The sequence below is a fragment of the Petromyzon marinus genome, chromosome 18 (assembly GCF_048934315.1).
Source record: "Petromyzon marinus isolate PM22_M1 ecotype Great Lakes invasive population chromosome 18, UKy_Petmar_22M1.pri1.0, whole genome shotgun sequence".
In the NCBI taxonomy this organism is placed as follows: domain Eukaryota; kingdom Metazoa; phylum Chordata; class Hyperoartia; order Petromyzontiformes; family Petromyzontidae; genus Petromyzon; species Petromyzon marinus.
The window spans coordinates 14,159,915-14,186,746 of NC_133684.1; the positions used below are offsets into that span (position 1 = coordinate 14,159,915).

General features: G+C 48.0%; 2 protein-coding genes across 4 annotated transcripts in view; one reads left to right on the plus strand and one right to left on the minus strand.

Annotated features, from left to right (window-relative positions):
- NIPA1 (NIPA magnesium transporter 1) overlaps positions 1 to 8,373 on the plus strand; it is a 29,431-nt gene extending 21,058 nt beyond the window's left edge. For both annotated transcript variants that reach the window (XM_076067897.1, XM_032956776.2), the window contains 4 exons: positions 2,398 to 2,445; positions 3,254 to 3,344; positions 4,674 to 4,834; positions 6,308 to 8,373. In XM_076067897.1, coding sequence (XP_075924012.1) covers positions 2,398 to 2,445; positions 3,254 to 3,344; positions 4,674 to 4,834; positions 6,308 to 6,819 — 812 coding nt within the window. In that variant the 3' untranslated portion in view covers positions 6,820 to 8,373. The remainder of the gene's footprint in view (positions 1 to 2,397; positions 2,446 to 3,253; positions 3,345 to 4,673; positions 4,835 to 6,307) is intronic.
- On the minus strand, positions 8,325 to 26,112 carry LOC116943690 (tumor necrosis factor receptor superfamily member 14-like). 2 transcript variants are annotated; one of them, XM_032956777.2, is made up of 6 exons: positions 25,901 to 26,112; positions 19,025 to 19,130; positions 15,781 to 15,903; positions 14,599 to 14,751; positions 12,314 to 12,394; positions 8,325 to 11,712 (listed from the first exon to the last, which is right to left on the minus strand). In XM_032956777.2, exons 1-6 carry the CDS (start codon positions 25,952 to 25,954, stop codon positions 11,582 to 11,584), a joined length of 648 nt encoding a protein of 215 aa, XP_032812668.1. In that variant the 5' UTR covers positions 25,955 to 26,112; the 3' UTR covers positions 8,325 to 11,581. The 2 variants fall into 2 exon arrangements, with proteins under 2 accessions (XP_032812668.1, XP_032812669.1); XM_032956778.2 differs by lacking the exon at positions 12,314 to 12,394 and having other exon boundaries at positions 25,901 to 26,107.
- Positions 26,113 to 26,832: the final 720 nt, after the last annotated feature.

Consider the following 26,832-nt stretch of genomic DNA (forward strand, 5'->3'; position numbering starts at 1 on the left):
TGCATTTTAATGACAAAAATAAGTATTTGACCCCTCTGCAAAACATGACTTAGTACATGGTGGCAAAACCCTTGTTGGCAATCACAGAGGTCAGACGTTTCTTGTAGTTGGCCACCAGGTTTGCACACATCTCAGGAGGGATTTTGTCCCACTCCTCTTTGCAGATCTTCTCCAAGTCATTAAGGTTTCGAGGCTGACGTTTGGCAACTCGAACCTTCAGCTCCGTCCACATATTTTCTATGGGATTAAGTTCTGGAGACTGGCTAGGCCACTCCAGGACCTTAATGTGCTTCTTCTTGAGCCACTCCTTTGTTGCCTTGGCCGTGTGTTTTGGGTCATTGTCATGCTGGAATACCCATCCACGACCCATTTTCAATGCCCTGGCTGAGGGAAGGAGGTTCTCACCCAAGATTTGACGGTACATGGCCCCGTCCATCGTCCCTTTGTTGTGGTGAAGTTGTCCTGTCCCCTTAGCATAAAAACACCCCGAAAGCATGTTTCCACCTCCATGTTTGACGGTGGGGATGGTGTTCTTGGGGTCATAGGCAGATTTCCTCCTCCAAACACAGCGAGTTGATTTGATGCCAAAGAGCCCCATTATGGTCTCATCTGACCACAACACTTTCACCCAGTTGTCCTCTGAATCATTCAGATGTTAATTGGCAAACTTCAGACAGGCCTGTATATGTGCTTTCTTGAGCAGGGGGACCTTGCAGGCGCTGCAGGATTTCAGTCCTTCACGGCGTAGTGTGTTACCAATTGTTTTCTTGGTGACTCTGGTCCCAACTGCCTTGAGATCATTGACAAGATCCTCCCGTGTAGTTCTGGGCTGATTCCTCACCGTTCCCATGATCATTGCAACTCCACAAGGTGAGATCTTGCATGGAGCCCCAGGCCGAGGGAGATTGACAGTTCTTTTGCGTTTCTTCCATTTGCGAATAATCGCACCAACTGTATCACCTTCTCACCAAGCTGCTTGGCAATGGTCTTGTAGCCCATTCCAGCCTTGTGTAGGTCTACAATCTTGTCCCTAACATCCTTGGAGAATTCTTTGGTCTTGGCCATGGTGGAGAGTTTGGAATCTGATTTATTGCTTCTGTGGACAAGGTGTCTTTTATACAGGTAACAAGCTGAGATTAGGAGCACTGCCTTTAAGAGTGTGCTCCTAATCTCAGCTCGTTACCTGTATAAAAGACACCTGGGAGCGAGAAATCTTTCTGATTGAGAGGGGGTTAAATACTTTTTTCCCTCATTAAAATGCAAATAAATTTCTAACATTTTTGACACGCGTTTTTCTGGATTTTTTTGTTGTTATTCTCCCTCACTGCTCAAGTAAACCTACCATTAAAATTATAGACTGATCATTTCTTGGTCAGTGGGCAAACGTACACAATCATCAGGGGATCAAATACTTTTTTCCCTCACTGTAACTCAACACACACACACTGCGAACTCAACACACACACCTCTAACTCAGCGTGCACACCTCTAACTCACAACACACAGCACTAACTCAGCACACACACCACTAACTCAATGTGTACACCGCTAACTCAACACACACACTACTAACTCAACACACACACAGCACTAACTCAACACACACATATCACTAACTCAACACACACACCACTAACTCAATGTGCACACCGCTAACTCAACACACACCGCTAACTAAATGTGCACACCGCTAACTCAACACACACACACACCACTAACTCAATGTGTACACCGCTGACTCAATACACACACCACTAACTCAACAAACACACACCACTAACTCAACACACAAACACCACTTACTCAACACACCACACATACAACACACTCACCACTAACTCAACACACCACTAAATGAACACACCACGGACACATCACATACACCACAAACTCAACACACACCGCTAACTCAACAAACCACGAACACAACAAACCACGAACACGGCTTGTAACATGGATAGTTTTAATTCGCTCTCAGAGTGAAGTGGCTGCGAGGAACAAGATTCCCCAAGCTCTGTGGTCCTATCTTGGGATTTTTGGCCAACTCCATTCATTAGTGTTTGTATATGTTGGATGAAACCGGAATACCTGGAGAAAACCCACGTGTGCAAGGTTAGTAACACTCATCCCCTGTACAGATGGAATACAGATAGCGATGAATCCACTTGCTGTACTGCCCATACCCTGCTAAGCCAGGAGGTGGCGACCTCGCTGTCCAGCGTTACACCAATTATTGTGTGATCCACCCAACCCGGTTGTCTCCACACAGCACTGGATCACAGGCCACGTGCTGCAATGTAGCAAACACATCGCAAGGTGCAATTTAAGATAGATTTAATTTAATAATCTACGTAGAAAATGCACCCCTCCTCACTTGTGCCACTGTCTTATTTGCAGGTCACTCTTGCCTCAGGGAATGGCTGTGGTGGGTCGGCACTCTTACAAGTGAGGCCAACACAACCCACCACAGTCACCCGACACCCAACACTGCGTCTTCAGTTAAATATTACATGAGCATTAATTTTCACAAACATCCAAATGTTTTTTGACGTGTTTAATGTGCAACATTTTTTTACGTGCGCTTTTAAACTATTTTGTCGATGCGCATTTACGTTCGTGTGGGGAGCAGTGGCGTGGCGTTTTGCTTTACTCCCGATATAAATGAACTGACCCACAGCTTGGGCTGCCACTTGTCCCGGTTCAACTCGGACAGCTGACAACCCAGGTTTGACCCAGACAGTCCGGGAATTGGCATCTGTGTACGGGTGTCAGGAATTAACAAGCCCAGACGCCCTAATGACTGCCCGGTTCTTAATAACCTAGGCTGGCTGCGGCGTATGTCCGAGTTTGGTCTGTGGAATAGCCCTTACCCAACAACACCTGTTCAAGTAACCCTCAGCGCTGTAGCTGGCTAAATGTTTAGGGTTTTTTCTTCTCTCTTCATAAAAGTACGAACTAGAAACAACGTGCAATGTTGAGACTTTCAAAGTAGGAGTGTAAGGGAGAAGCAGAAGAGTTGTGACCTGAGCTTGGGGTGGTTAAACAGTGAGGATAACTGAAATGCAAGAACTTCTGTTTATAGTAAACTTTGAAGAATTATAGCCATTGTGTTAAAATAAAATGGGTTTATCCACCATGCAAAAGGACGTTTGCAGATAGAAAATTTACGTTTCGATTAATAATGAGTTAGTTTTGTGTATAAATTTAAAATGAATGTTTAACGTGAAGATTGACTCAACTTTATTATTTTCAGTGGCACTGGGCCAAGCAGGAAACTTTGTTGCCTACAACCTGGCTCCAGCAACACTTGTGACACCCCTGGGTGCCTTTGGGATCCCATTCGGGTAAACATTTACCATCGTTTGTCTGTCACTGAAATCTCACGGCGCGAATCGCACGTTCCCGTTCTGGCTGCTATCTCCTCTCGTCTGTGGTCTCCCGTGCCAGAGAATTATTTTATCTTTCTTGAGAGCGAACGAAAATCAGTGCACATTGTTCACTCGTGTAATTTATTTTACAGGAGCAGTGACAATGTAGTTCACATTAATTGTGGTGAAGATGGTGGAATTCATATTGTGGTGTTGATGATGCCCATGGTTGCGATGTCAAATCGCTGTAGTTCCTTCTGCCAGTGGCAGCACCACAAGTGGTGCTGCCACTGTCGCTACCGCGTGTGGTGCTGCCACTGTCGCTACCACATGTGGTGCTGCCACTGACACTGCCACGTGTGGTGCTGCCACTGTCCCTGCGTGTGATGCTGCCACTGTCACCGCGTGTGGTGCTGCCACTGTCACCGCGTGTGGTGCTGCCACTGACACTGCTGTGTGTGGTGCTGCCACTGACATTGCCGCGTGTGGTGCTGCCACTGTCGCTACCGCGTGTGGTGCTGCCACTGTCATTGCCACGTGTGGTGCTGTCACTGCCACGTGTGGTGCTGTCACTGCCACGTGTGGTGCTGCCACTGTCACCGCGTGTGGTGCTGCCACTGTCACTGCCACGTGTGGTGCTGCCACTGCCACGTGTGGTGCTGCCACTGTCGCTACCGCGTGTGGTGCTGCCACTGACACTGCTGTGTGTGATGCTGCCACTGTCACTACCGCGTGTGGTGCTGCCACTGTCACTGCCACGTGTGGTGCTGTCACTGCCACGTGTGGTGCTGTCACTGCCACGTGTGGTGCTGTCACTGCCACATGTGGTGCTGCCACTGTCGCTACCGCGTGTGGTGCTGCCACTGTCATTGCCACGTGTGGTGCTGTCACTGTCACTGCCACGTGTGGTGCTGCCACTGTCATTGCCGCGTGTGGTGCTGCCACTGTCACTGCCACGTGTGGTGCTGTCACTGCCACGTGTGGTGCTGCCACTGTCACCGCGTGTGGTGCTGCCACTGTCACCGCGTGTGGTGCTGCCACTGACACTGCTGTGTGTGGTGCTGCCACTGACATTGCCGCGTGTGGTGCTGCCACTGTCGCTACCGCGTGTGGTGCTGCCACTGTCATTGCCACGTGTGGTGCTGTCACTGCCACGTGTGGTGCTGCCACTGTCCCTGCGTGTGGTGCTGCCACTGTCCCTGCGTGTGGTGCTGCCACTGTCACTGCCGTGTGTGGTGCTGCCACTGACACTGCCACGTGTGGTGCTGCCACTGACACTGCCGTGTGTGGTGCTGCCACTGTCAGGGCCGTGCTGGCTTCCTGGCTGCTGGGTGAGCGGCTGTCCCCGCTCGGAAAACTGGGGTGCGTGCTCTGCTGTGTCGGTTGCATTGAGATCATCATCCACACCCCCAAGGCCAGCGAAGTCCAACGTCTGGCTGAGCTAGAGGACCGCCTCACTGACCCAGGTAAGACCCATGTCTAGCTGCCAAACAGGGTCTCTTATTTTTTCTTTCTTTACATCACTGTTTTTTTTCTCTTTTCTATCACTATGGCCATGTTTTCCATTCATGTTGAGGGCTAGGTCTACCAGACTGACTGTTTCGTCTCATCTACACCGTGTTCAACCACCACCACACTGCAGGTCACAACAACACACTCACCCGCTTACTGCACTGGAGTCGATGGGCTGAGTCAACTCCAACCAGGATTTGAACTCACAACCTTTCGACGGCGAGCTGCTCGCTCTTCTGCTGAGCCACCCAGCCGGGTGATAGGATGATGCAAATTTCGATTTAAAGCTTTCATGACTGCAAGGATTCATCTTCTTTGGTTCTTTCGGTAAAGTCACGTAGAATGATAATAAAATAATAAATTGATAAATAAAAATAACACAATAAAATTCTCACGACGTTTCGGCCACAACACAAGCGGCCTTCATCAGGTGAAGGGACGAGACTGTCTGGAGGACAGCGCTGGAGCGAACAAAGCCATGCTCAGATCGCGACCTTTAAGCTGTGTGAGAAGAAACAAAGCGCCTTGACAAAGGAATTAGCATAGAATTTAGCATTGAAATAGCTGAGTGATTAGCTTGTGACTGGTCACAGAAATGGCTATGTTAAAGTCAAAGCATACACATCCACAGAGGCACCCCTTGACAAAGGAATTAACATAGAATTTAGCATTGAAATAGCTGAGTGATTAGCTTGTGACTTGTCACAGAAATGGCTATGTTAAAGTCAAAGCATACACATTCCCAGAGGCACCTAGTACAAATCAAACAGGAGAATTTAGCATTGAATTAACTAGGAGAATTTAGCATTGAAATAACTGAGTGATTAGCTTGTGACTGGTCACAGAAATGGCTATGTTAAAGTCAAAGCCTACACATCTGAGCTATTCAGAGTAACTGGGTATACACTACACTATATAATGAATATTATATAGTAAACCAATAAAAAACTAAAATATAAATTACCTCAATGTTATCAATAAACTCTATATATTCTCCAATCAGCTAAGCTACCAACAATAAGTCGTTATATATCACAATGCTATATGGCGAAAAAATGGGTGGATTCTTACCCTCAGCTTTAGCACCACGGATAGCTACGAGCCCCGTTCAGATGGACGAGTTCATCCATGGTCGGAACGGAGGAGGGGGAGAGAGACAGCTGCGAGGCGCTGTTATACTCCATGTTGTAAACCATACCATTAACCGTGGTGTGAGAGGTATTAAGAGTCAATGCCAGCGAAAGAGCTGCGGTCTGAACGTCTTCGTAAAATACAATTAATTAAGAATGGAAATGGTTTAAAACATCTTTCCAGTGGTTACTAAGCCAGAATCCATCTTCTCGGTTGAAATTGTCTATGTGATGCAAGTCAGGGATTACATAACCCTTCCTCTCTGAGATTCCTCTGTCCCCTCTTGGCCCCTGCAGTGTTCTGGGCCTATGTGGCCCTGGTGCTGCTGGTGCTGCTGACGCTCGTGCTGCGAGCGGCGTCTCCCGCCGGAAGCTCCGACGCGCTGGTGCCGATCGCCATTTGCTCGCTGTTCGGCAGCTTCACAGTGCCGAGCGCCAAGGGCCTGGGCCTCGCCGTCTCGGAGCTGCTGCCCTCAGCGGCGCCCCCCAGCACGCCGCACGCCCCGCAGCTGGCGCTGGCCGCGGCGGCGGTGCTCACGGTATCACTGCCGGCGCAGCTGCGGTATCTGACGTGCGCGCTGGCCGCGTCCAGCTCGGCCACTGTGGTGCCCGTGTACTACGCCGGCTTCACCGTCTCGGTGACGGCGGCATCCTCCGTGCTGTTTCGTGAGTGGGCCGGCGCGAGCGCGGTAGCGGCGCTGGGTGCGGCGTGCGGTTTTGTGACCGTGTGCGCCGGAGTGGTGCTGGTGGAGGCCTACAGAGACGGTAGCCCCCCCTTGCCGTGCCAGCCGCCACCGAAGCGAGACTGACATTGGGGCGGTTCTGACGATGGGCCGACGTGGCCCATAAAGTTCTCCGTGGCCCGGCGGTAACGCCTTCGCCGCTTGTTGCAATTCGAATGCGGCTGGCCACCCTGGTTATTCCCACATGTGCATCACCCGTGAAACACATGCTGTCTTCTTCGCGATAGACATTAAACATCCCGTGCCATTTTGTGCCAGTGTCATGGTCCAAATTTGTCAAATTTTAAAAATGATACTGCAAGTTAGCCAATTGGGATTCCACAAGGCAACGTCATTGCCCCCTGCTGTGAAACCACTGGAAACTACGTCTACAAAACACAGCGGCGCCATCCTTCGCGATAATTTCCTTGCGCTATAAGAATGGCGCGAATACCAAATGCACTTGATTATAATTTTTAGAACATCCTTTAATCGCCAGTTTTTCTCATGTTTAAAGGCCTTTACAAAGACGTAGCTAATTATGTCTTGAAAGCTACTCGTGATACCAATTATCTATTGCAATCTGATGATGCGAGTGTGTGTGTGGGTTAGTAAGCATGAGACATAAAGCAGCAGCGGTTAATGCCAGCTACACTGCACTCACAAAGGTGGCATCGCTATGCAGTTGCCTCATTGTCCTGGTGTTGCCTAAGATGGTGTAATGACAGTAGAGTCTACGTGCGGTGTGAGTGGACTAGTGGCCAGGGGAGGTAGTGACAGGGGAGTCAGCCTCCAGTGCGAATGCACTAGTGGCCACGGCAGGTAATGACGGGTATCAGTTGTGAGCATAAAGGGACTGGTGGCTACGGGAATGATCGAGAATGGAGCATGGTCAGGTGACGGAAGAGGACGGTAGAGTCTGCTGGTGGAGCGAGCGTCCAGAGTCAGCAAGAAGGTTCGGGAAGGGGGGCGTGGCCTCCGTCGGTATATAAATGAGATGCGCGGGAGACTCAGGGCTGTTGCAGTGGAGTCTCTGCCTGTGTCAAGTGAACGTGTCTTCAATGAAGTGCCATCTCAAGAGAAGTGTGCCAAGTCGTCGTTACAATAGTATGGCCACAATTTGGTTGTGAGGACCAATCCTATGGCCTTGGTATATGCGGCATGATGTGTTTGTGATGGCTATGACAATTGACGCCCTGGACACCTTTGCAAATGAGATGTTTCATCTCAAGGGATTTCCCAGGTGAAATATTTTAATTAACAAATAGCCAATTAATTTTTCCCCCTGTAAATTACCTCTTCTGTGCGTCTTGTTGTCCAATGATTGTTGCCGTTTAAACATTGTAGTGCTTGTTGTGTCGCTGTGAGAACGAGACAAACTTAAATCCAAAACTACTTTTATGTAGATTTAACAGTTCAACAAATAAGATAAAACATTTAAAGCAAATCTGCACAGAATCTCGGATGTGTCAGACGCCTGTTATTAACAGAAAACGTATATTTACAACTAACACTTTTAAAATACAGTTCTCCAAACTACAGAAGAGATTACCAATCGTAGTTTTGTCTGCAATTACAAACGTGCATGTGTGTGTGTGAGATTTCAACAGTTTTTTAATAAAACATTACTACAGCACAGTACCAGATGTATGTAAACATGAACATAGGACAGAAAGTAAGTTGACATTTTAGGAGATCATTTTAGAAATTCACCCTCTCATTGGGTATATGAAGCTTACAATTGTTACAATTTCAAGAGATTGTTTGGACGAAGGTTGAGGGTTACATTGTTCTGATACTGAACGTGGAATCATAGTTCCAAGTTTATTTTGTGAAACCAGGTAGGAACTCAAGACACCAAGATAAGGTAATTCGTAAGATTGACCTGGGGCATTACTCTACTAGTAGGGGGCAGTAATTGGCTGCTGTGTGTGGATTCCTAATTGAGTAATTTGCGGGTCATTTTCGAATTTGTCAAATTTGGATCTTGATGCCAGCACACATTGGCCTACTCTTGCGAATGACGTGCGGGGATTTTTAAGGTCCACGTGTATATGGTTAGTAGGGTTACTACGCCCACAGTATTAACCAGGGCAACCGCTGAATTCGAACTGTGACCCTCCACAACGAGCGGCGAATGCGCTACCTCAGGTTCCACGTCGCCACCCACAGGAAGTAGTCCGGCACGAGTTCCTGAGCGCCAATGTCCGTAGACTTGTGACCATTACGACGAGGTTAAAACCCCCATTGGGACCAGGGGTCTGCTTTTAAACGGAGACCTAATTCTCATCTCTTGCCAGAGCTGAATTAGCAAATCTGAGGTCCTCGTTTGAATACAACACTCATTGAAGTTTACTCCGAAACAATGTTTTTAAGTGTCTGCATTTCATGGTTATGGAATATGAAAGGTCAGCACATCACATGCTTTAAATGATTATTGTCGAGCAAAGCTCAAGGAGAAGTTTTGCATAAGTCGGTCGGCTGGATATTGGGTGGTGGAGACACCAGAGGAACGGACAAGTAGATGTGTGACTACGCAGAGTGGTCACTACTGAAGAAGAGACAGTCAATTGTTTCCTGTGTCATCGCACGAGGGTTGCCACAATTTCCAATGTGGGAATTGGCATCTGTGCTCGGGTGGCAGGAATGGGTCTGTACCGTGATCTGGTACTGGTGTTGAAACGTTATTGCACGAAACTGCACAGTTTTTGATAGACTTGGGCCGACTGGAGAAGTTTGCCCGTGTTTGGTCTTCCTCGCTCATACTCGTCACCAATGTGGATACAGTTGGGAGTGGCCAATGGCAAAACTATGAATTGTCACACATTGATATTTGTCACGTGGCCCAATGTTTATGTTTATCAGCACAATATCATAAGTCTTCTGCGTTTATTAACATGAATGATAAAAACTGTAAAAAAAACACATGCCGAGATAACAATGTTGCTGCACCACGCCTGCGTGCGCACCTGTAGATGCGCAGTGGCCTGGTGCGGCTCCCGTGAGTCGCGGATCGGGGCAGGGTCTGTCCCGCAGTTGCCACCTCTGAGCTACAAATCAACCAGGAAATTCGGTGTTCTCCCCCTCGTTCTGCATGGGTTTACTCCCATGTCTGAAAACACAACAATGTACCCGGTATTTGCCAAATATCCCAAAGCTGCAACATTACGGGCAATTACTCAGTCGGGATTACACACAGCAGCAACATCACCCCGTACTGTGAAAACCCTGGCAGGAGCCTCCTGATAAAGAGAGTTGAGACTCAGGCTCTCCTGGGTAAACGAGCACAATCATAATAAATAATAAACTGAGATGATGCGAGTGATCACAGTGTTGCCTTGGGAAATTTCTCAGAATTCAAATGCAAGATCTGAGTGGTGCGCATTCAATGTTCTGTTCGCCCAACACCACGTCCACTCACAAACGCGCCTCGTGACTTCGAGCTCACCACTGCACATTATTTTACCAACATATTGGAGCGTGTTTAACACGTGGGCTTTTGCGAACCAATATTATCCATAATAACAGAACATGGCAATTCGTTATGTTTAAGTGACAAACCTTACTAATTGGTTGTGTCGAGTGGTGGCGGCTTTAACAACACATATTTAGTTATTTGCGCGATTTAACCCAAAAAGAAAACCTGTATTATGGACGAATTGGAGTGTGCTATGTAAATAAAGATTAATTTCACCTTTTTCACGTAACTCATCTGTATCATAAGTTTTATATAATCACACTTTAATGTTGAGCAAAGTGCATTATTATTTAAGTAAATTTGCCAAATATTGTACTTCGTAGTCAACATGTTTACAATGGTAGTGCCACATCATAGAAGCTGCAGTGCCTGGCAAAACATGTCTAGAGCGTACGCATCATGCGCCACGTCACACTGCACAGAGAGAAGGCCACTCCACAGAGGTTATCTCGTGCCTGGGCTAGAGTACCCAGTTCCCACCTCACTACATCTGATAGAATTCAGAGTGAAGCAGTCGGGTTGAATGATGATCCAGTACTCACCGATTCATTACAGCCCCTCCCTCAGCAGTGATGAGTTTTCTCTTTATCACTCTTCTATCACTACTACCAATGGTTACTGTTCTTCTGAATGTCATTCTTTGATGCCTCCACCTGTGTTAAGGACACTGTCTGCCAGACTGACTTTGTTCTCATTCACACTGTTCAACTGCCACACTGCAGATAACACACCCACCCACTCATCCATTCACCCATGCACTCACTCACTGACTCAACCACACACCACGCTGCAGGTCACAACCCTTCTATTTCTGCTTCTTCCGTTGTACTGCTCAAATTCTGAATTCCCCCCCATCCTCTCGTTTCTCAAGCCCTTATAATAACTTTGCTTAATTCAAGCAATGTGGTAATTCTTATCTACTACAACTGTGATGGTTGTGTTTGTTGCTGGCCGCTTTAGTATTGTGAGCCCTTGGGCCTGTACTCAGCAACTGTAAAAAAAAAGGTTTATTTTTTGCAGTAAATATTACTGACTTTCCTTGGCGGAGAAGAACTGCCACGATCCTGGCCTCCCCCGATAAGGATCTGGCACTCACAGTGGCCAGCTCCACTGGCGCAGCCTCGTGTCCATCCGTGGTGAAGTCACAGCAGTGGGTGCTGGTGTGTACTGGTGTGCCGGTGTGTTCTGCTGTGCCGGTGAGGTGCCGGTGCAGTGCTGGTGTATACTGGTGTGCAGGTGTGTGCTGGTGTGGTGGTACAGTGCTGATGTGTACTGGTGTGCCGGTGTGTACTGGTGTGCTGGTGTGGTGCCAGGGTGTTCTGATGGGCCGGTGCGGTGCCAGCCCTCGCGTTGCCGTCACTGGGGCTGCCGCTACCGGCCGGGCACGCGCAGAGCCAGCACGCAGGACTTGCACGTGAAGAATCCGGTGATGCAGAGGATGCACAGTGCGAACACGGACACCCCGATGAGGATGCGTGTCACAGCCTCTGTGTGCAGGCTACCTGTGGGAAAAGGACACGTATCAGACCTATGCAACGTTCGTGGTGGCTAAGTAGCCTCAAAACTTTTTCAGAAGGCTACTGACAAGTTTTCACAGTCGCGGGCAATGCTGCTGCTGTGTATAATGTCTTTAATGAGAAATGTACAGCTTCACTTTCAGCTTTGGGATGTTTGGTCAACACCATTTCCACTGTGTGTGTGGGTTTAGCTTTGGGAGGAAACCGGAAAACCTGGAGAAGACCCATGCAAAACTGGGAGAGAACATGAACTCTCCATGGAAAAGCGCCCGAGTCAGGAATCAAACCCAAGCCCTTGTTGTCAGGCACATGTATTACCGACGGTGAGCAACACCAGCATTGGTTCAAGCAACCGTGACTCTGCTGACGAGAGACTGAATGTCGAAACAGTTCCAGAGTTTGCTTGCGTTGAACCAATGCTGCCGACATTGAGCTCTTCGTGGCTCATACGCAGCGCCATTAGCTCTGGCCCTGTGGGAGGCTCACGAGTCGAGGCAGTGTACGACACGAGCACGTGGCCAAGCATTAACGCTATTCCAGTACTGCGCTCGCGCAGGAATCTCAAGCGCTCGCACGTGCCCCTCACCAGCAGCGGCTATGCTGCCCATGTGCTCCTCGCTCTTGGGATCCGTGGCGTGTTTCCCATCTGCCCAGGCATGCTCACATGCTGCGACCAATCCCACACGCGGGAGGCATTGTTAGGTGAAATACCGGTGTTATAAGCTTGTGCAAAAAACTCTCAATTAAATTAATTTCAAATGACAATAAAAATACACCGCAATTTGATTTTTTCAATCCCAAACGTGTAACGCATGATATGGGGACCAATATCGTGGATCATAATATCCGTGGGATTTTCTGCAAAGTGACAATGCCTTGGAAAGTGCCACCACGTGAAGCACAATCTGAGGATTGTGGTCAGATACATGATGTCACCTTTGGGTAAATTATCAATACCATGCGTGGTTCTGAGGTTGTACATCGTTATTTGTAAGAAATGCACAGAATACAAAGTGTTTGAAACAATTACATCTTATCTGTGAGTAGCTATGGCCCTGCTGATTAAAATAGAATTCTGAGTAAAATCTTGAAATAAGTGAGTAAAATCTTGAAATATCAAAATGCTGCCTTGCAACTTGTGACTGGCCAGTACTCCGAAATTCTTAACTTGCATTTTTGGAAAGAAAAAAAATCTAGATGGCAAAGCAATGCCACCTTTCCACTGACCAAACCCACACTTATTTCTCAGTCAACCCGAGGACTACCAAACCTCTGCAGTATCTTGCCATAAAGTTCACCACAATACCAGTACCAGACTTTGGTACGGTACAATTCAATTCCTGTCACCCGAACACATGCCAATTTCCGGACAGGTGGCATCTTCAGCAGGGTGGCAAAACGCGTTTCATCGGGACTGCAGAGTGACCAATTTGGACGTGCGCTGGCAAGGACGCGTCCCCATTGCCACGCGGCACATGCAGGCGGCTGGGGCATCATGCATACGAAGATTGAGCCATCTGTCTGGTCCCAGGAGCCGGCGGATTTCCTATCCAGATATTCGACGTGCATACAAGGCCATTACTCGGTACGCGTACCACACCAGCACAATACAGCACATTAAATCTACCATGGTATTCTAGACTCGGACACGGAATAGTGATGATGATGATGAGATTTGGCCGTTGATTGTCAGTGACAGACGGCAAATGTGCTGGTCAGGCCACTCAGGCCTGAGCAGCGTCTGTGACTGTCACCAATGAATTTCTTCAGTTCGGCTCTATGAGCCAATGAAATGCATTAATTCTAAGAATCCCACAGATGTCTAATGCCCCATTTCCACGACCACTGGGGATGGTTTCTATACCAGGTTCACGGGTTTGGCCGATGGACATAACCTAGCCTAACCTAACCCAAGCCTGCATTATACTTCATTTAAAACTTTCTCATTCGTTTTGTCCACACGTGGGGGGGGGGAGGGATAAAATCAGAAGGGATGACTCCATGGAGCTCCAGGGCTCACGAGGTGTGGGGGGACACACACCAGGTCGTGAATACTAGGTGGGCAAATCTGGCCACCGAGCCTGCTTTATCGTTACAATAAATAAGCGAACAATGCGCCTCTACTTATCTCTCCGCATAAAAATATCAAAGTATATACAGTTAATTGAAAGTTACATTTAAACAAGCACTAAACAGTGTATGATGCACTGGAAGGCTGCAATAATCTGAATGACGGGGAGGCATCAAATCAATTTGATTTGGTGTGTAGCGATGTCGCAGCGGTTTAGCGCACTGCACATTGAACCCGACAATCTTGAGTTTGATTCCTGCATAGGACATCAACATTCATGCCCACCCCCCTCCCCTTCACAAATCCACAATGACCAGCACGAGGAAGTATGGTTAATGGATAGTGACCCAACTGAGATGAGTCACACCGTGTTCGATAAGCCGATCAGCAGCCGGCTGCTCATTGCACTGTGTTGATCACAAATGACTGATTCATAATTTATTTGCGGTTAGGCCACGTAATGATCCGGCCAAGTTTGTGTCATTAAGACAGCCACCACCGTTTAATTTTGATTTGCTAACTCGGTTGTGAGACATGTTCTTCAACTCAGCGGTGAGGTGAAAATAATTGGTGCAATGATTGCTTGTACACCGAGCGACAGTTACATTTGTTTAGCTGTGTTGGGTGCTCAATGTCTTAATGATGAATATTTGGTCAGATCATCACGTGGCCAAACCATAGGGCACCTAAAGAACCTGGCTATGCAGTGTAATGTCTGACATGGGGGTGGTGCGGTGGTGATGCTCGAGAAAAAACCAGCCTGGGCCGAGCGGCGCGCCGGCGACAGGGCGAGTACAGACCCTGCGTGGTCTCGGGGCTGCGCGCACACGTCCAGTTTCTCAGGCAGAGCTCACAGTGCTGGCCACTGAAGACGGCGCAGAAGGAATGCGAGTCGCAGCCGCAGGTGGAGTCGGCGTCACGTGAGCAGTTCCTCGCCAGCACGAGGCCCCTCTCTGCGGACACATGGGGCACCGGCGGTCAGCAACACGGCTCGAGAGCTCCCCCCCACTCTATGGCCACCCAGAACTCCTCCAAGGTCTCAATTTGAGCTCGTGCACACTCCAAAGTTGAACTCCTAAGACAATTTGGCATTACTTGATTTGAGGGCTTGTGGGAGTGGATTGACAATTGTTAAAATTTAAATATTTACGTCATAATTACTACGCTTGTTTACCTTACCCAGGAAAGCCTCAAGACTCCTTTTCAGGAGGATGGTTTGAGGTGTTTTCTGTGTTTCCTCATCGAGTACTTTGCAAGTCATATTTTTTTTAATTTTGAAAATTGGACCCTGACTATCCCACACAAAATGGCCTATACTTCTTTGAATAACGGCACGGAATATGTAAAGTTCAATGCGAAGCAGACTGCATGCATTATCACGGTGAATATACAGACTGCAGTGATAACCAGGGCATCCTGCTGGCCTCGAACCTCCGATTAGCACGGTTGGCTATGTACGGTGCGAAAGAAGTTCAACATACATACAAACCGCAAACCTCCGCAACGGCGAGCGGCGAATGCCCCACTGCTGGGCCGGGTCACTGCCCCCGCCCCCCCCCCTCTTTGAGCAAACAGCCATAATGTAGTTTAACACGTAGGCTTTCGCGACCAATATTATTCATAATAAAGGTTTTTGGGTTAGATCGCGTTATTTATAAATGTGTCGTAACCCTCCACCACCCGACACGGCCAATCAGCAAAAAAAGTGTCACGTTGACAAAAGACAAATAATTCACTACTTTAGCCCACCGGTGTGTTGAAGAGTGAATCGACAACATTTACAGTTTGAGTACGACGTTTCGCTGGTAAATACATCCATAATGTACTTTATTCGTTTTCCTACCAGGTGCGGCTTTCTACACGCGCTACGGTTTCTACGTGTGCTCTCGCCAACATGAGAATCAGATGCACAGCGTTCGAGGGGCTTCTCGTTAATGGCTCAACGCGGTCCACGGTGAGGTGGCGAGAAGCACGTGGCTGACCGTGGAGGCACGGCGTGCACGGCAAGCAGTGCGTCAGCGCGTTGGGGAAGCTGGTGAAGGAGCCAGGAGGGCAGGGAGAGCAGCGCACCGCGTCCCTTGCCTCGGAGCCCACCTTGTAGCACCCTGCAGAGACAAAGATCCCCCGTTTAGCCTTTAACAGAGTGTTGGGGGCAAGTGCTGTGAGCGAGCACTTGTGAAGGCCGGCACGGCGCACGACGAGGAGGTGGGTGGCCAATGCGCGCACACGGCGCGTGCCGAGCGGACTCTGCGTGCAGCTGAACACCGGATCTTCTGGCGCGCTCACTCACGCCTAGATGAGTCGAACGTCCAGAGCTCTGGTGCTGCGTCTCATGGTCTCTGTTGTCCATGAGTAGTGAACCTGCCATGCACAGCAAGGGTGGCTCTGTGTGGAATGTGGCGGTTCGGCAGGGATGAGGCTGTGAGAGGAGTGGTGCAGTAAAGGCTTCAGGGACAACCAATAATGTGGATTATAGTTGGGCTGGTTTCACTCAGTTGTCCACTCGAATTCAATCGAGGTTTGAGCAGCGCCGGCAGAGGTAATGAATGGTCCACTTGACCACCCGGCCACATTCAGCTTAATGTGTAAATTGAACAGAAAGAGATATTTTTCCCAATAATGTTTTATTCTAGTTTATATAAACCATGGCTGATGTGTAAAAAAAGTACTTTAATTTATATGTGGCTGGAGATATATGCGACGAAGGCGCATTGTTTGCTGATTGCATTTTTTTGCTATAAGCTCCACAACGACGCTAATTATAAATTTGTGTTGTGTATTTAATAGTTTTGCTTCGAACTAGGACCCATATCTTATGGAGACAACCCTTGCCTATAAACACCTGGCCGTTCAACTGAATTGGTTCAATCGAGCCTGACTCTACTGATGAGACACTGAATGTCGAAGCCAGTCCAGATCGCGAGAGTGAAATGTGTCATACACCCTCCTCCCCTCCACCTGAACGGATACAATTTCACAACTCAACACACAATTGAGTATTAGAAACAAATCGGGGAACACAAGAAATAAAATGGAATCAGAACAATTAAACTCCGCTATATTGCAGGGAGTCACTGATAAGTTAGCTTATTGGAAAAACTAAATCTTTGTGAGATTTGGCAGTCCCAAGGATGAACTTTATCCAAAATAACCAAAAAGTTAGTTTGCTATATTACTTGTATTCGTGACACACGCTGAATTGCTGGCCAGACGGCATGAGAGATTAGCACGATTGACTACGTACGGTGCGAAAGAAGTGTAACATACACCAGAATACAACATTAACGGAGTAGCATGGAATACTCACAAACACAGTTGTTAGGAGTTGTGGATTATACCTGCCAACCAAGACATTTGATGGATGTTGATAATGTTGATGTCCTATGCAAAACAAATTACTATTGGCCAAGACTAATTAGAACATCTATTGAAATTGAGACAACTCGAGGCTGAGTGTACATTATTTTACACTAACACAGCATCATTAAAACATTACCAGTGTAATAGCGCCGGCTGGTGGACAGCAGCGGAAATTGTAGTGGACAGATAGTACACATGCTGGTGAGCGTGAGCAAGGGTGTGTTGGCAGAGCGGACAAACTAGGGCAAGGGTCACGGAGGACCCCATCTGGAGGTCCCTGTAACCTGCTAGTGGGTTCGAGAAGGGAGGCGCGGTCAGGGCGGAGCCAGGCTACGCTGGTAGCATAAAAGGAGCCGAGAGCGGGAGCTCGAGGCTGCCGGTTCTGGTAATGGACTCGTCTCGTCGTTGCTGTCGTCTCGTCGCTGTCGTCACTAAATGTCTCCGCTAAATATTGCGCTACGAAAGATAGTAGTTGGCTATCTTTCATACAGGTTAGGCTAAACTACTGTGGAGAGTGTGTGAACGAGACCGTGAAAGTTGTTAATGAAGAAAGCGCGCCCTAGAAACTCTGAATCGTTGACACTACACCAGTATGACCACGTAAGTTTTTGTACCTCATTAATATATCTCCCGTCATTTATTATAAGCTAATGTAACTATCTAGTGTAACTAAATAACAATGACTAACCTGTTCCATCACATATATACTATCCATACCTTTACATTGACGTATCTAACATCATTTATTATCTTATAATGTAATCTTATCATTTATGCAGGGACATTAACATCTAGGTATCACTGGCTGCCACTGCTGCTGAAGCAGCAATTAATTAGGCACTTTTATTCACCCGATAAATGTATAATTTAGCTGTGTTGGGTAGAGGAGGGTTTACGGCACGTATTTTGCTTACGCGACCTGACCCAAAAATAAATAATGAATCAAGTCCGTGCGGTTGATGGGATGCAGATCTTCTCTATATTCCCAGGTCGAGGTTTCGGTCTATAGGTGACCGAGCTTTTTCCTGTGTAGCCCCCAGGCTATGGAACGCTCTTCCATGAAATATCAGAATCTCCGAGTCTGTGGACATTTTAAAAATGCGCCTTAAAACCTATTTATACGCTTCCACTTATTACTTTTTAATTCATTTAATAAATGTTTTTTTTTATGTATTTATAATATTATTTTCATGCTGAGTGTCCCCAGCTGCTGTGTCCTGTACAACGCTTTGATGTCCTTAATGAAAAGCGCTATACACATGTGTAGTGACGTGGAATGTGTCACTACACATGTATATAGCGCTGGTTGCTGGCACAGAGGGGGATCGGCAGGTGTAGTGGCCCTGTCTGCCAGCAGGAGGTCATGAGCCGGGGAAAAGGGGCGTGTGGCAAGCGGGACAGAGGGGACGTAAGGCAAAGGGGTTAAAGGGAACGTGTGGTAAAGCCCGGGAACCTTCTAGTGAGTTCTAGAAGGGGGCATGGCCGAAGGCGGAGCGAGGCCACGCTAGGTGGATGAAAGGGGGATCCCGAGCGAAGGTTCGGGGCTGTTGTTGGAGTGGAACCGTCAAGCTTTTGGAGTCTTCGTCACTGCCTTCACCTTCTCGGCGTTGTAAGTCAGGCAGCCTTAATGTAGTTAGCCCTTGTGCCTGTGAAGGCTGTAATAAATAAAATGCCTCCTACAATTAGTGTCTCCGAGTGATTCACAACACATGTAATTAGGATTATTAAATATGTAAACACGCGCCTTACAAATGCCAATTATTATTATTTGTCATGTGGAGAGACAGGTATGGGCAGGAAGGCGTGCTGTCTGCACGTTGATGTTGTGGTGGTGTCATTGATGGGACGAGGCCCCTGGCCATTCACCTGCGGCGCAGAGCAGGCAGGAGCGCTCCACGGGGTCCCAGGCCTCGCAGCACTCCTGGCTTCCGTGCCTCACCGCAGGCAGAGCCACTCCACACAGCAGCCGGACCTGCACCGCGGGGCCACGCGCACACCGAGCCGTTGCGGCCCCACTCAGCGGCTAGCAAGGTGGCTCAGCCGCCCCACTCAGCGGCTAGCAAGGTGGCTCAGCCGCTCCACTCAGCCAAGTGACTCAGCGGCTTGGACGGTTGTAAGCTCAAATCCTCATTGGGGGTGAACTCAGCGCATCAAACCTCTAGGGTTGATAAATTGGGAACACTTTATGGAGAGAGTATTTTAACAGTGATTACAGAATCGGCCATTGACAATGAAAAAGCAGTCACACCATGACAGAGCTTCTGTGAATCTTTGCGATGTTCCTGCGTGTAATCCCAATTCAGTAATGGGCAGATATATTTTTAGCATTGGGAAGTTCGGCTCATACGAGGTACGTTGCATGTCTTTGTTAGCTACGGGAAGAGACCCATGCAGAACCAAGGGAAGAACTTTCAAACTCCACGCAGAAAGGTGCCTAGGTCATACATCGAACCCAGGCACTTCTTGCTGTGAGGCACAGCCAGTACCGCTGCGCCACCCTGCCGCCCAAATTACACAACAGAGTGGTAGGAGGCAGATTCACTTTATATTCCAAGTGGTGTTGCTAAGCATGCAACAAGAATTAACATTTGTGACTGTAAACCACGGTGAACCCCTGGCCAGTTCTATATAATAACACCCACCAGTGTACACGGCCAAGAGTCAGATCCAAGCTTTTGGGGTAATAGCGCAGTGCTCTATCCACTGCTCTACGAACGTGCATACCACACACCTCCTGTAACAAGGGGATCGTCTTGGCCGTGACCACATTGCCACGAAACTTCAGACAAAGGAACTTGTCATGCCATAGACAGTGTGACAGTTGCTGCACGCTGGTATCAAAACCGATAATCCAAATTTGACAAACGTAAAGCCACCATCAATTAACTGAACAACACTGTCATATTCTTAGTTCTTTCGGTAAAGTCACGTTGAAGGGAAACAACAAAATATTATTTAGTTGTTTCCCTTCAACGTGACTTTTTTATTTAGTTGTTTCCCTTCAACGTGACTTTACCGAAAGAACTAAGAATATGAATTACTGCAGTCACGAAAGCTTTAAATCAAAATTTAACACTGTCATACTTATATATCGTACCGCAATAGTCTCTCAGCTGGTTAAACACTGTCATGGCCAGTAAATGGATTCCCCATTCACGGCTGTTGTAGACTACCCCCTTTTGGTTGAGCACACTCAGCCACGGGTAGCACCCGAAGGTGAAGTGGGGAGGGCCGAGTAGTGCAGCGCAAAGGGACGGGCTGTGGGCTGAGTGCCAAGGGTTCCAGGAAACTGGCTCAGGGGCTAAATCTCAGACATGACCAGGTGGTCAAATAACCTGTCGCCTCTAACCCGGTTACATGGCTAAATTCCCAGACTATCTGGATCAACCCCAGACAGGCAGCGGCTCAACTCACAGTAATTCTAGCGCTTCTGTAATTACATGCGTGGACGTCCCGTAAATGTTTATTGCCACGATAATAACAAAGCAGCTCAAAAATAAATCACTGGAATTTGCGCACAGGTGTTTGATACGATGTTGGGAATTCCGTGGCAAGGCAGGAGAAGCCGTGCAGAAGTGCAGGAGAGAACATGGTAGGAACGCGTGGTAGAGTTGGACGTGTGAGAGTTGGGGTGGGCCACTTACAGAGACAGGCATTGGAATGGTCTCTACGAGTTTGGCGACGTAGGGAAAGAGCTTAGGCGAGATGGTGACTGTTAGGACAGATCTATGGGTGTCTGTGTGAGTGTGTAAGTCTCTGTGTGAGCCTATGCCTCTGTAAATATATAGATCCCTATGTAATCATATTTAAGAGCATATGGCGGGAAGACTGTCAGGGCAGATTCCGGAGGTTGCTGCGTCTCTACTGTGCAGTAGCTGTGGGATCTGGCGTAGGGTAGACAGCCTTGGCGATGTGTGATGGTGACATCAACGACTTTGGCCATTGATGACATCCTGATGTTGGTCTATGCATGTTTAATTTGTGAAATCAAAGTAAATGTACTGCCTAACATCTGCATCAAATTACCCTCACCTGCCGGGGGTGATTACATTTCACAAAATGTCTTGACAAATGCCAATAAGGTCCGCTAAACCTTTTGTTAACATATACACTTAACAAAGTGAGAGGCCATTTTGATGTAATAGCTTCTTTTTCTAAAATACAATCTGTACATTTGACATTTCGGATACAGGATGACACAGATGCACACTGTTCTTCTCTGAGAAGTGGCATCATTTGCAGGATCTGAATATCCACAGTCTGCGTTGCCAGTGCCTCCACAAATCATCATCATCATACTTGACAGCCACCGGAACCCCACCACCCACTTTGCGCAAACTGACCTTGTGCCAATGAATATATTTACACAGTAATACTTTCTCAGACATGTTCAGTATAACGCACAAGCACAACTCCTACTTTACCGTAGCAAAATATTGCTTTTTTGTGGCAGCAGCCTAAGGTGAGCACCCGATTCCCACCTCCGGCTGATGGATGATCCAGCACTCACTGATTAATCCCTGTCGCTCGCTCACCAGCAGTCGTCTCTTTATCGCTCTTCTATCGGGAATACCATGGTTACCATTCCTGTGAATTATATACATGTCTGCATAATGTTTGGCTACTTCATGAGGCAAATTCGTTTTCTCGAATGTTCAATGCCAAGCTTTGGATCACCACAAAAGGCGTTAAGGGATTAAAGGATATACATCACAGCTCTCTGATGATTTATTTTCTACTAAAATGAGTGTAAGTGCTCACATCTTGTTTACAACCCTGATCCATGGGTTGAAATTCCACATTCCTATGGTGGGGGGACAGGAAAATTCACTTCAAAAGCACTCTTCACTCCCATTGAAAGGAGCACATTGTTTGACCCTGGCGGGATGAACGGCCGAGCCCATCTAGGTCCCAGATTCGAAGTCGTAGCTTTCTGATTGCAGCAAGTTGAGTGCTGAGTGCAGACCTAATCCCGCTCAAGGCATGCACAGCACCTTCACAGAGGCTCGTCAAGGCCAGTGGAGATGAAGCCGCCTCTAATTAAAGCTCGGCGGAGAACTCTCACAGGGCTCTGCTTTCTTTGTAAGGAGATCTGGGGACCATGCCATCCACAGGAATAGAAACAATGTGGCAGGAATGCGCGGAGGCCCACGGGCCCGAGACGCGCAGGTCTACTTCCCATGCGGAGGAAGCCGCGTATCGTGTTTGTGTCGCGGTCGGGGCTCAGGTGTCGTGGCTGCCGTTCTCCGACCCCAGCAAACTGCGCCCGCGCCGTGCTCTGAAAACGCAATTACACGGCTCAGCCTACTGAGTTTGTCGTCACCGCCAACTGAGGCCATCCGAGGCCGAATACCTTTACCCACTGTCCAACACAATCGCCAACATTCTCCTGTCTCCCATAAGCAGATGCAGACACTGTTGATCGAGGGACAGTATATGGTTTGGCATATCTCAGAATGCTGAATACCTACTGTAATACATATATAAGCAGGCAATTTACATCCTTCACATATCTGTCCCTCCGCATAAAAACTAATTTTAGTTTTACACACACATCAGCCACATGGAATTTTGGGAGTGCTTAATTTCAGCAACATTTGTTCAACACAGCAATCTCTGGACCAGTTTTAACCTTCAGTGTCTCATCAGGCTTGCTGAACCAATGCTGGTGAACTGCCAAATATTCATAGGCAAGGATCCTCTCTGTTAGATATGGGTCCTAGTTCGATGCAAAACTCTGTAATACACGACATAATCATTCGATTTGTTGTGGAGACTGTAAAGTAACACAATGAATAAGTAGACAATTCACCAGATTTGGGAAGCAGGCGTGCATCTGCTTATTTACTGTTACCTATATTCTATACAGTGACGCTCATGACTAATTTGTGTTTTGTGATGAGGTTCACAGGCATGAGAGAAACCCCAAACACCGCAAAACTTGCCTCTCTAGATTCAGCACCAGATGGTGATATATGAAGTATAGTTGTGAATAGTTGGAAATAGAATTGCTATCACTGGTAGCTGTAGAGAGGTTGTCCACGTAACGAATTTACATGTGGCAGGACAATCTAGTGGTTCATTTATGTAACCCCACCTCTCCGTCACATTTGCACTGCATTGCACGAGAGGGCACGTGCAGGGCACCGTGGAGCGGTCTCCACCAGATCCAAGCAAGGTTCCTGTTTTGAGGGATTCAGAGAAATTCCCAAAACTCAGAGGCAACCTTCCGAGAAATCTCAGCGTAAGCTGAGAAGCGTTGAATAGCTTCCCTGGGCTGCCGCCGTGTTTGAAGCTTGTGTCGGGGACTGATAGAGCCTCCCCTGATACAACTGCAGATTACCAGTGATGTGAGAGAGCTTTGCAATAATAGCCACTTCATATTTGTACACTGACATGTTTTAGATGAGCGTTTACTTCAGTGTTTCTGTACATTTAAATGTTTTTTTTTTGTTGAATTACATAGCCACCGTGGACGCCACACGGTGGCGAAATGTTAAATACCTCGCCTGGTATACAGGAGGTTGTGGGTTCGATCCTGACCCTGACACCTGTATATTTGGAATTTGCATGTTCTCCCCGTGGTGGCGTGGATTTAGAAACATGCGTTTAGAGTATTTGGCTGCTATGAATTTCCACGTGATAAGCCCACTTCGTTGAGCTATCATTTGTGGCCAGGTCGCTTCTGAAAAACAGCTGTATAGCTCAGTGGGCCTGATTTGCTAAAATAAAAAAATAGATATAGAAAGTTACTGCTTCCGTGAACTTCACTCATTGACTTCTCCTTCAATGCAAGTTGACTGCTGCCTTACCCACCCACACCAAGTTCAACAACCACACCGCAGATCACAACGCCTGCTATCTGCTTCTTCCACTCTGGCATTCCATAACATCGTCTCTTTCCAAGCTCTTATCAAAATAATCTTTCTCAATTCAAGAAACGTGTTAACGCTTAGCACAACTGTTTGTTTGCTGGTCGCTTGATCTTTTGGGTCTAGCGGTGCTCAGCAACTGAAAACCTGTCAAGCCCTTATCAGTTTTCCACCTTATTACAGACCAATTCAGGCCTTATTGGTCACCCCGTGCCCTTATAAATCTCAAAGTTCATCCTACAAAATCCCATTACAAGGGAGAAACAGAAAGAAATAGACAAAACAAATGTTTCCTCTATTGAAACGGCTGTACGCCATATGGACCTGAAAACTCAATTTCTCTGTAAATTAATACGGGTAAACCGTATGGTTGACAACTATGCAACTGTGGTTAATAAAAACAAGCCTGCATCCTGTTGCTGTCATTAACTGCACTGCACCACGTCACTTTGTCTTGTTGCATATCATTGCAATATGTGTTTTGATATTTAACCCGATTATATAGCCTGCTGGGTTTTTGTCTCTCCCAACATGCAATGAATAAAAGTCGGTGTGGAGTCTATAACAGGTGGCGAGCCCTGCACAAAACGGCAGGTGCAGAATGTTTGGGATTCAACCGAAATGCCCAGTAAGGCCCAGTGCACTGAGCAAGGAATTTTGTGCTGAATTTGAAGAATCTTACTCACGTCGACTTGGGAGCCCAAGGGTTGACCCAGCTGGAATGTCACCACCTGCTGTTCTCCGCTTCTCACAATTAGCTACGCGTTTCCGGTAGTAATGTTAAAATAATGGCTTCAACCGCAAGTTATAGTAATTGTGGAGTAGCTTTATTTTAACAATGTATATACGTATGCGATGTACGTATACCGGGATATTTCAAAATGGCCAAGTGTTCGGTCGTACAAATTGCAGCGCCCACAGAGGCTGCGTGTTGCTGTCCTCACACCCAGAATAATCAGCTCTTCATAGAGTACGTGTACTCTATGCGGAGTTCTCATACATGTCAACCCATCATGGTTTACCCCATATTCTGGTACAGGAAAATTGAGCTTTCAGGCCCATACGGCCCCTTGTAATGGGATTTTGTAGGATGAACGTTGAGATTTATAAGGGCACGGGGTGACCAATAAGGTCTGAATTGGGGTTGACAGGTATAGACTATCGCAATGCGGTACTTTATGTAACGGATAATTGTATCATATCTCTTGAAGGTGATTTCAGTTGTCATGACGTGCACCTTTTAAGGCAGTGTAATTGACAAATGTGTGGAGTTGTATTGTTAAGAGTACTCTTGCACCGCAGCTAAAGCAGTATCTATAAAAAACGATACCTCTCCAGTTCAAATCGATGGCCTAATCTACAAGAAAGCCTTCATTAGCCACTTCAGAAGTCACCGGAGATGTATTTGCAAAGAAGACAAACGCACGTCCGTTGTAGTGCGTTACGTTTATTGGTGAGTGAGTGAAAGTTACTGCAATGTTCCATTTGTGGGTCTCTGATAAAAAAAGCTGCGCATAATGAAGAGTGATCATACTGATTGTCAGAGTACATAACCGTGTTCTCTCATCAGAAGCAATATTAAAAGTTCCATAAAGGCCACGGTGTGCTTCGGCAATTTCCTTGCAGGAGAATACCAGCTGGCGATTAAACCATTGACCCAATGGACCATTGCTCTCCAGAAATGGGATTTCTTTACAATTGCTTTGTGTGTTCAGTTTGCCATCCTTCAGCACAGTTGGCTACGTACGGTGCGTGAAGGAAGTTGAACATACGTGTACATACACATACAAGGATACACCAGCAAACCGGCTGCACAATGTGGACGGAGCAGCAGAACTTTAAACGTTAAGCACGCGGCTTGAACACTCACCTCCAGAGCCGCGAGCATGAGTATGAGCCGCGGCGGCGTCCGCGAGGGAGCCATGGATGCGAGTCGCTCTCTGTGACGAGTCTCGGCTATCGCGCAGCAGCGATCTCTCTCTGCTCTGCTCGGCCGCTCTCCCCACCCTCCACGAGTCGACGGGACGCGGTGCGCACCGCGGTTAAATATAACGGGCCCGGAGCCATCGGACTGTGAGCGAGAGAGAGAGGGGGAGAGCCAAATGTGGCTGGGTGGGTCACTGGGGGGTGGGTCACTGGGGGGCGGCGGGGGGTGCAGAGAGAGACGCGCAATGCCGGTGTGGCCCTGCTCCTCTTGGCGTGGTGTGAGGAGGGGGTGAGGGCTGAAGGGGGTGAGGGGTGAAGGGGGTGAGGAGTGAAGGGGGTGAGGAGTGAAGGGGGTGAGGAGTAAAGGGGGTGAGGGGTGAAGGGGGTGAGGGGTGAAGGGGGTGAGGGGTGAAGGGGGTGAGGAGTGAAGGGGGTGAGGAGTGAAGGGGGTGAGGAGTAAACGGGGTGAGGGGTGAAGGGGGTGAGGGGTGAAGGGGGTGAGGGGTGAAGGGGGTGAGGAGTGAAGGGGGTGAGGAGTAAAGGGGGTGAGGGGTGAAGGGGGTGAGGAGTAAAGGGGGTGAGGAGTGAAGGGGGTGAGGAGTAAAGGGGGTGAGGGGTGAAGGGGGTGAGGGGTGAAGGGGGTGAGGGGTGAAGGGGGTGAGGAGTGAAGGGGGTGAGGAGTGAAGGGGGTGAGGAGTAAAGGGGGTGAGGGGTGAAGGGGGTGAGGGGTGAAGGGGGTGAGGAGTGAAGGGGGTGAGGAGTGAAGGGGGTGAGGGGTGAAGGGGGTGAGGGGTGAAGGGGGTGAGGAGTGAAGGGGGTGAGGGGTGAAGGGGGTGAGGGGTGAAGGGGGTGAGGGGTGAAGGGGGTGAGGGGTGA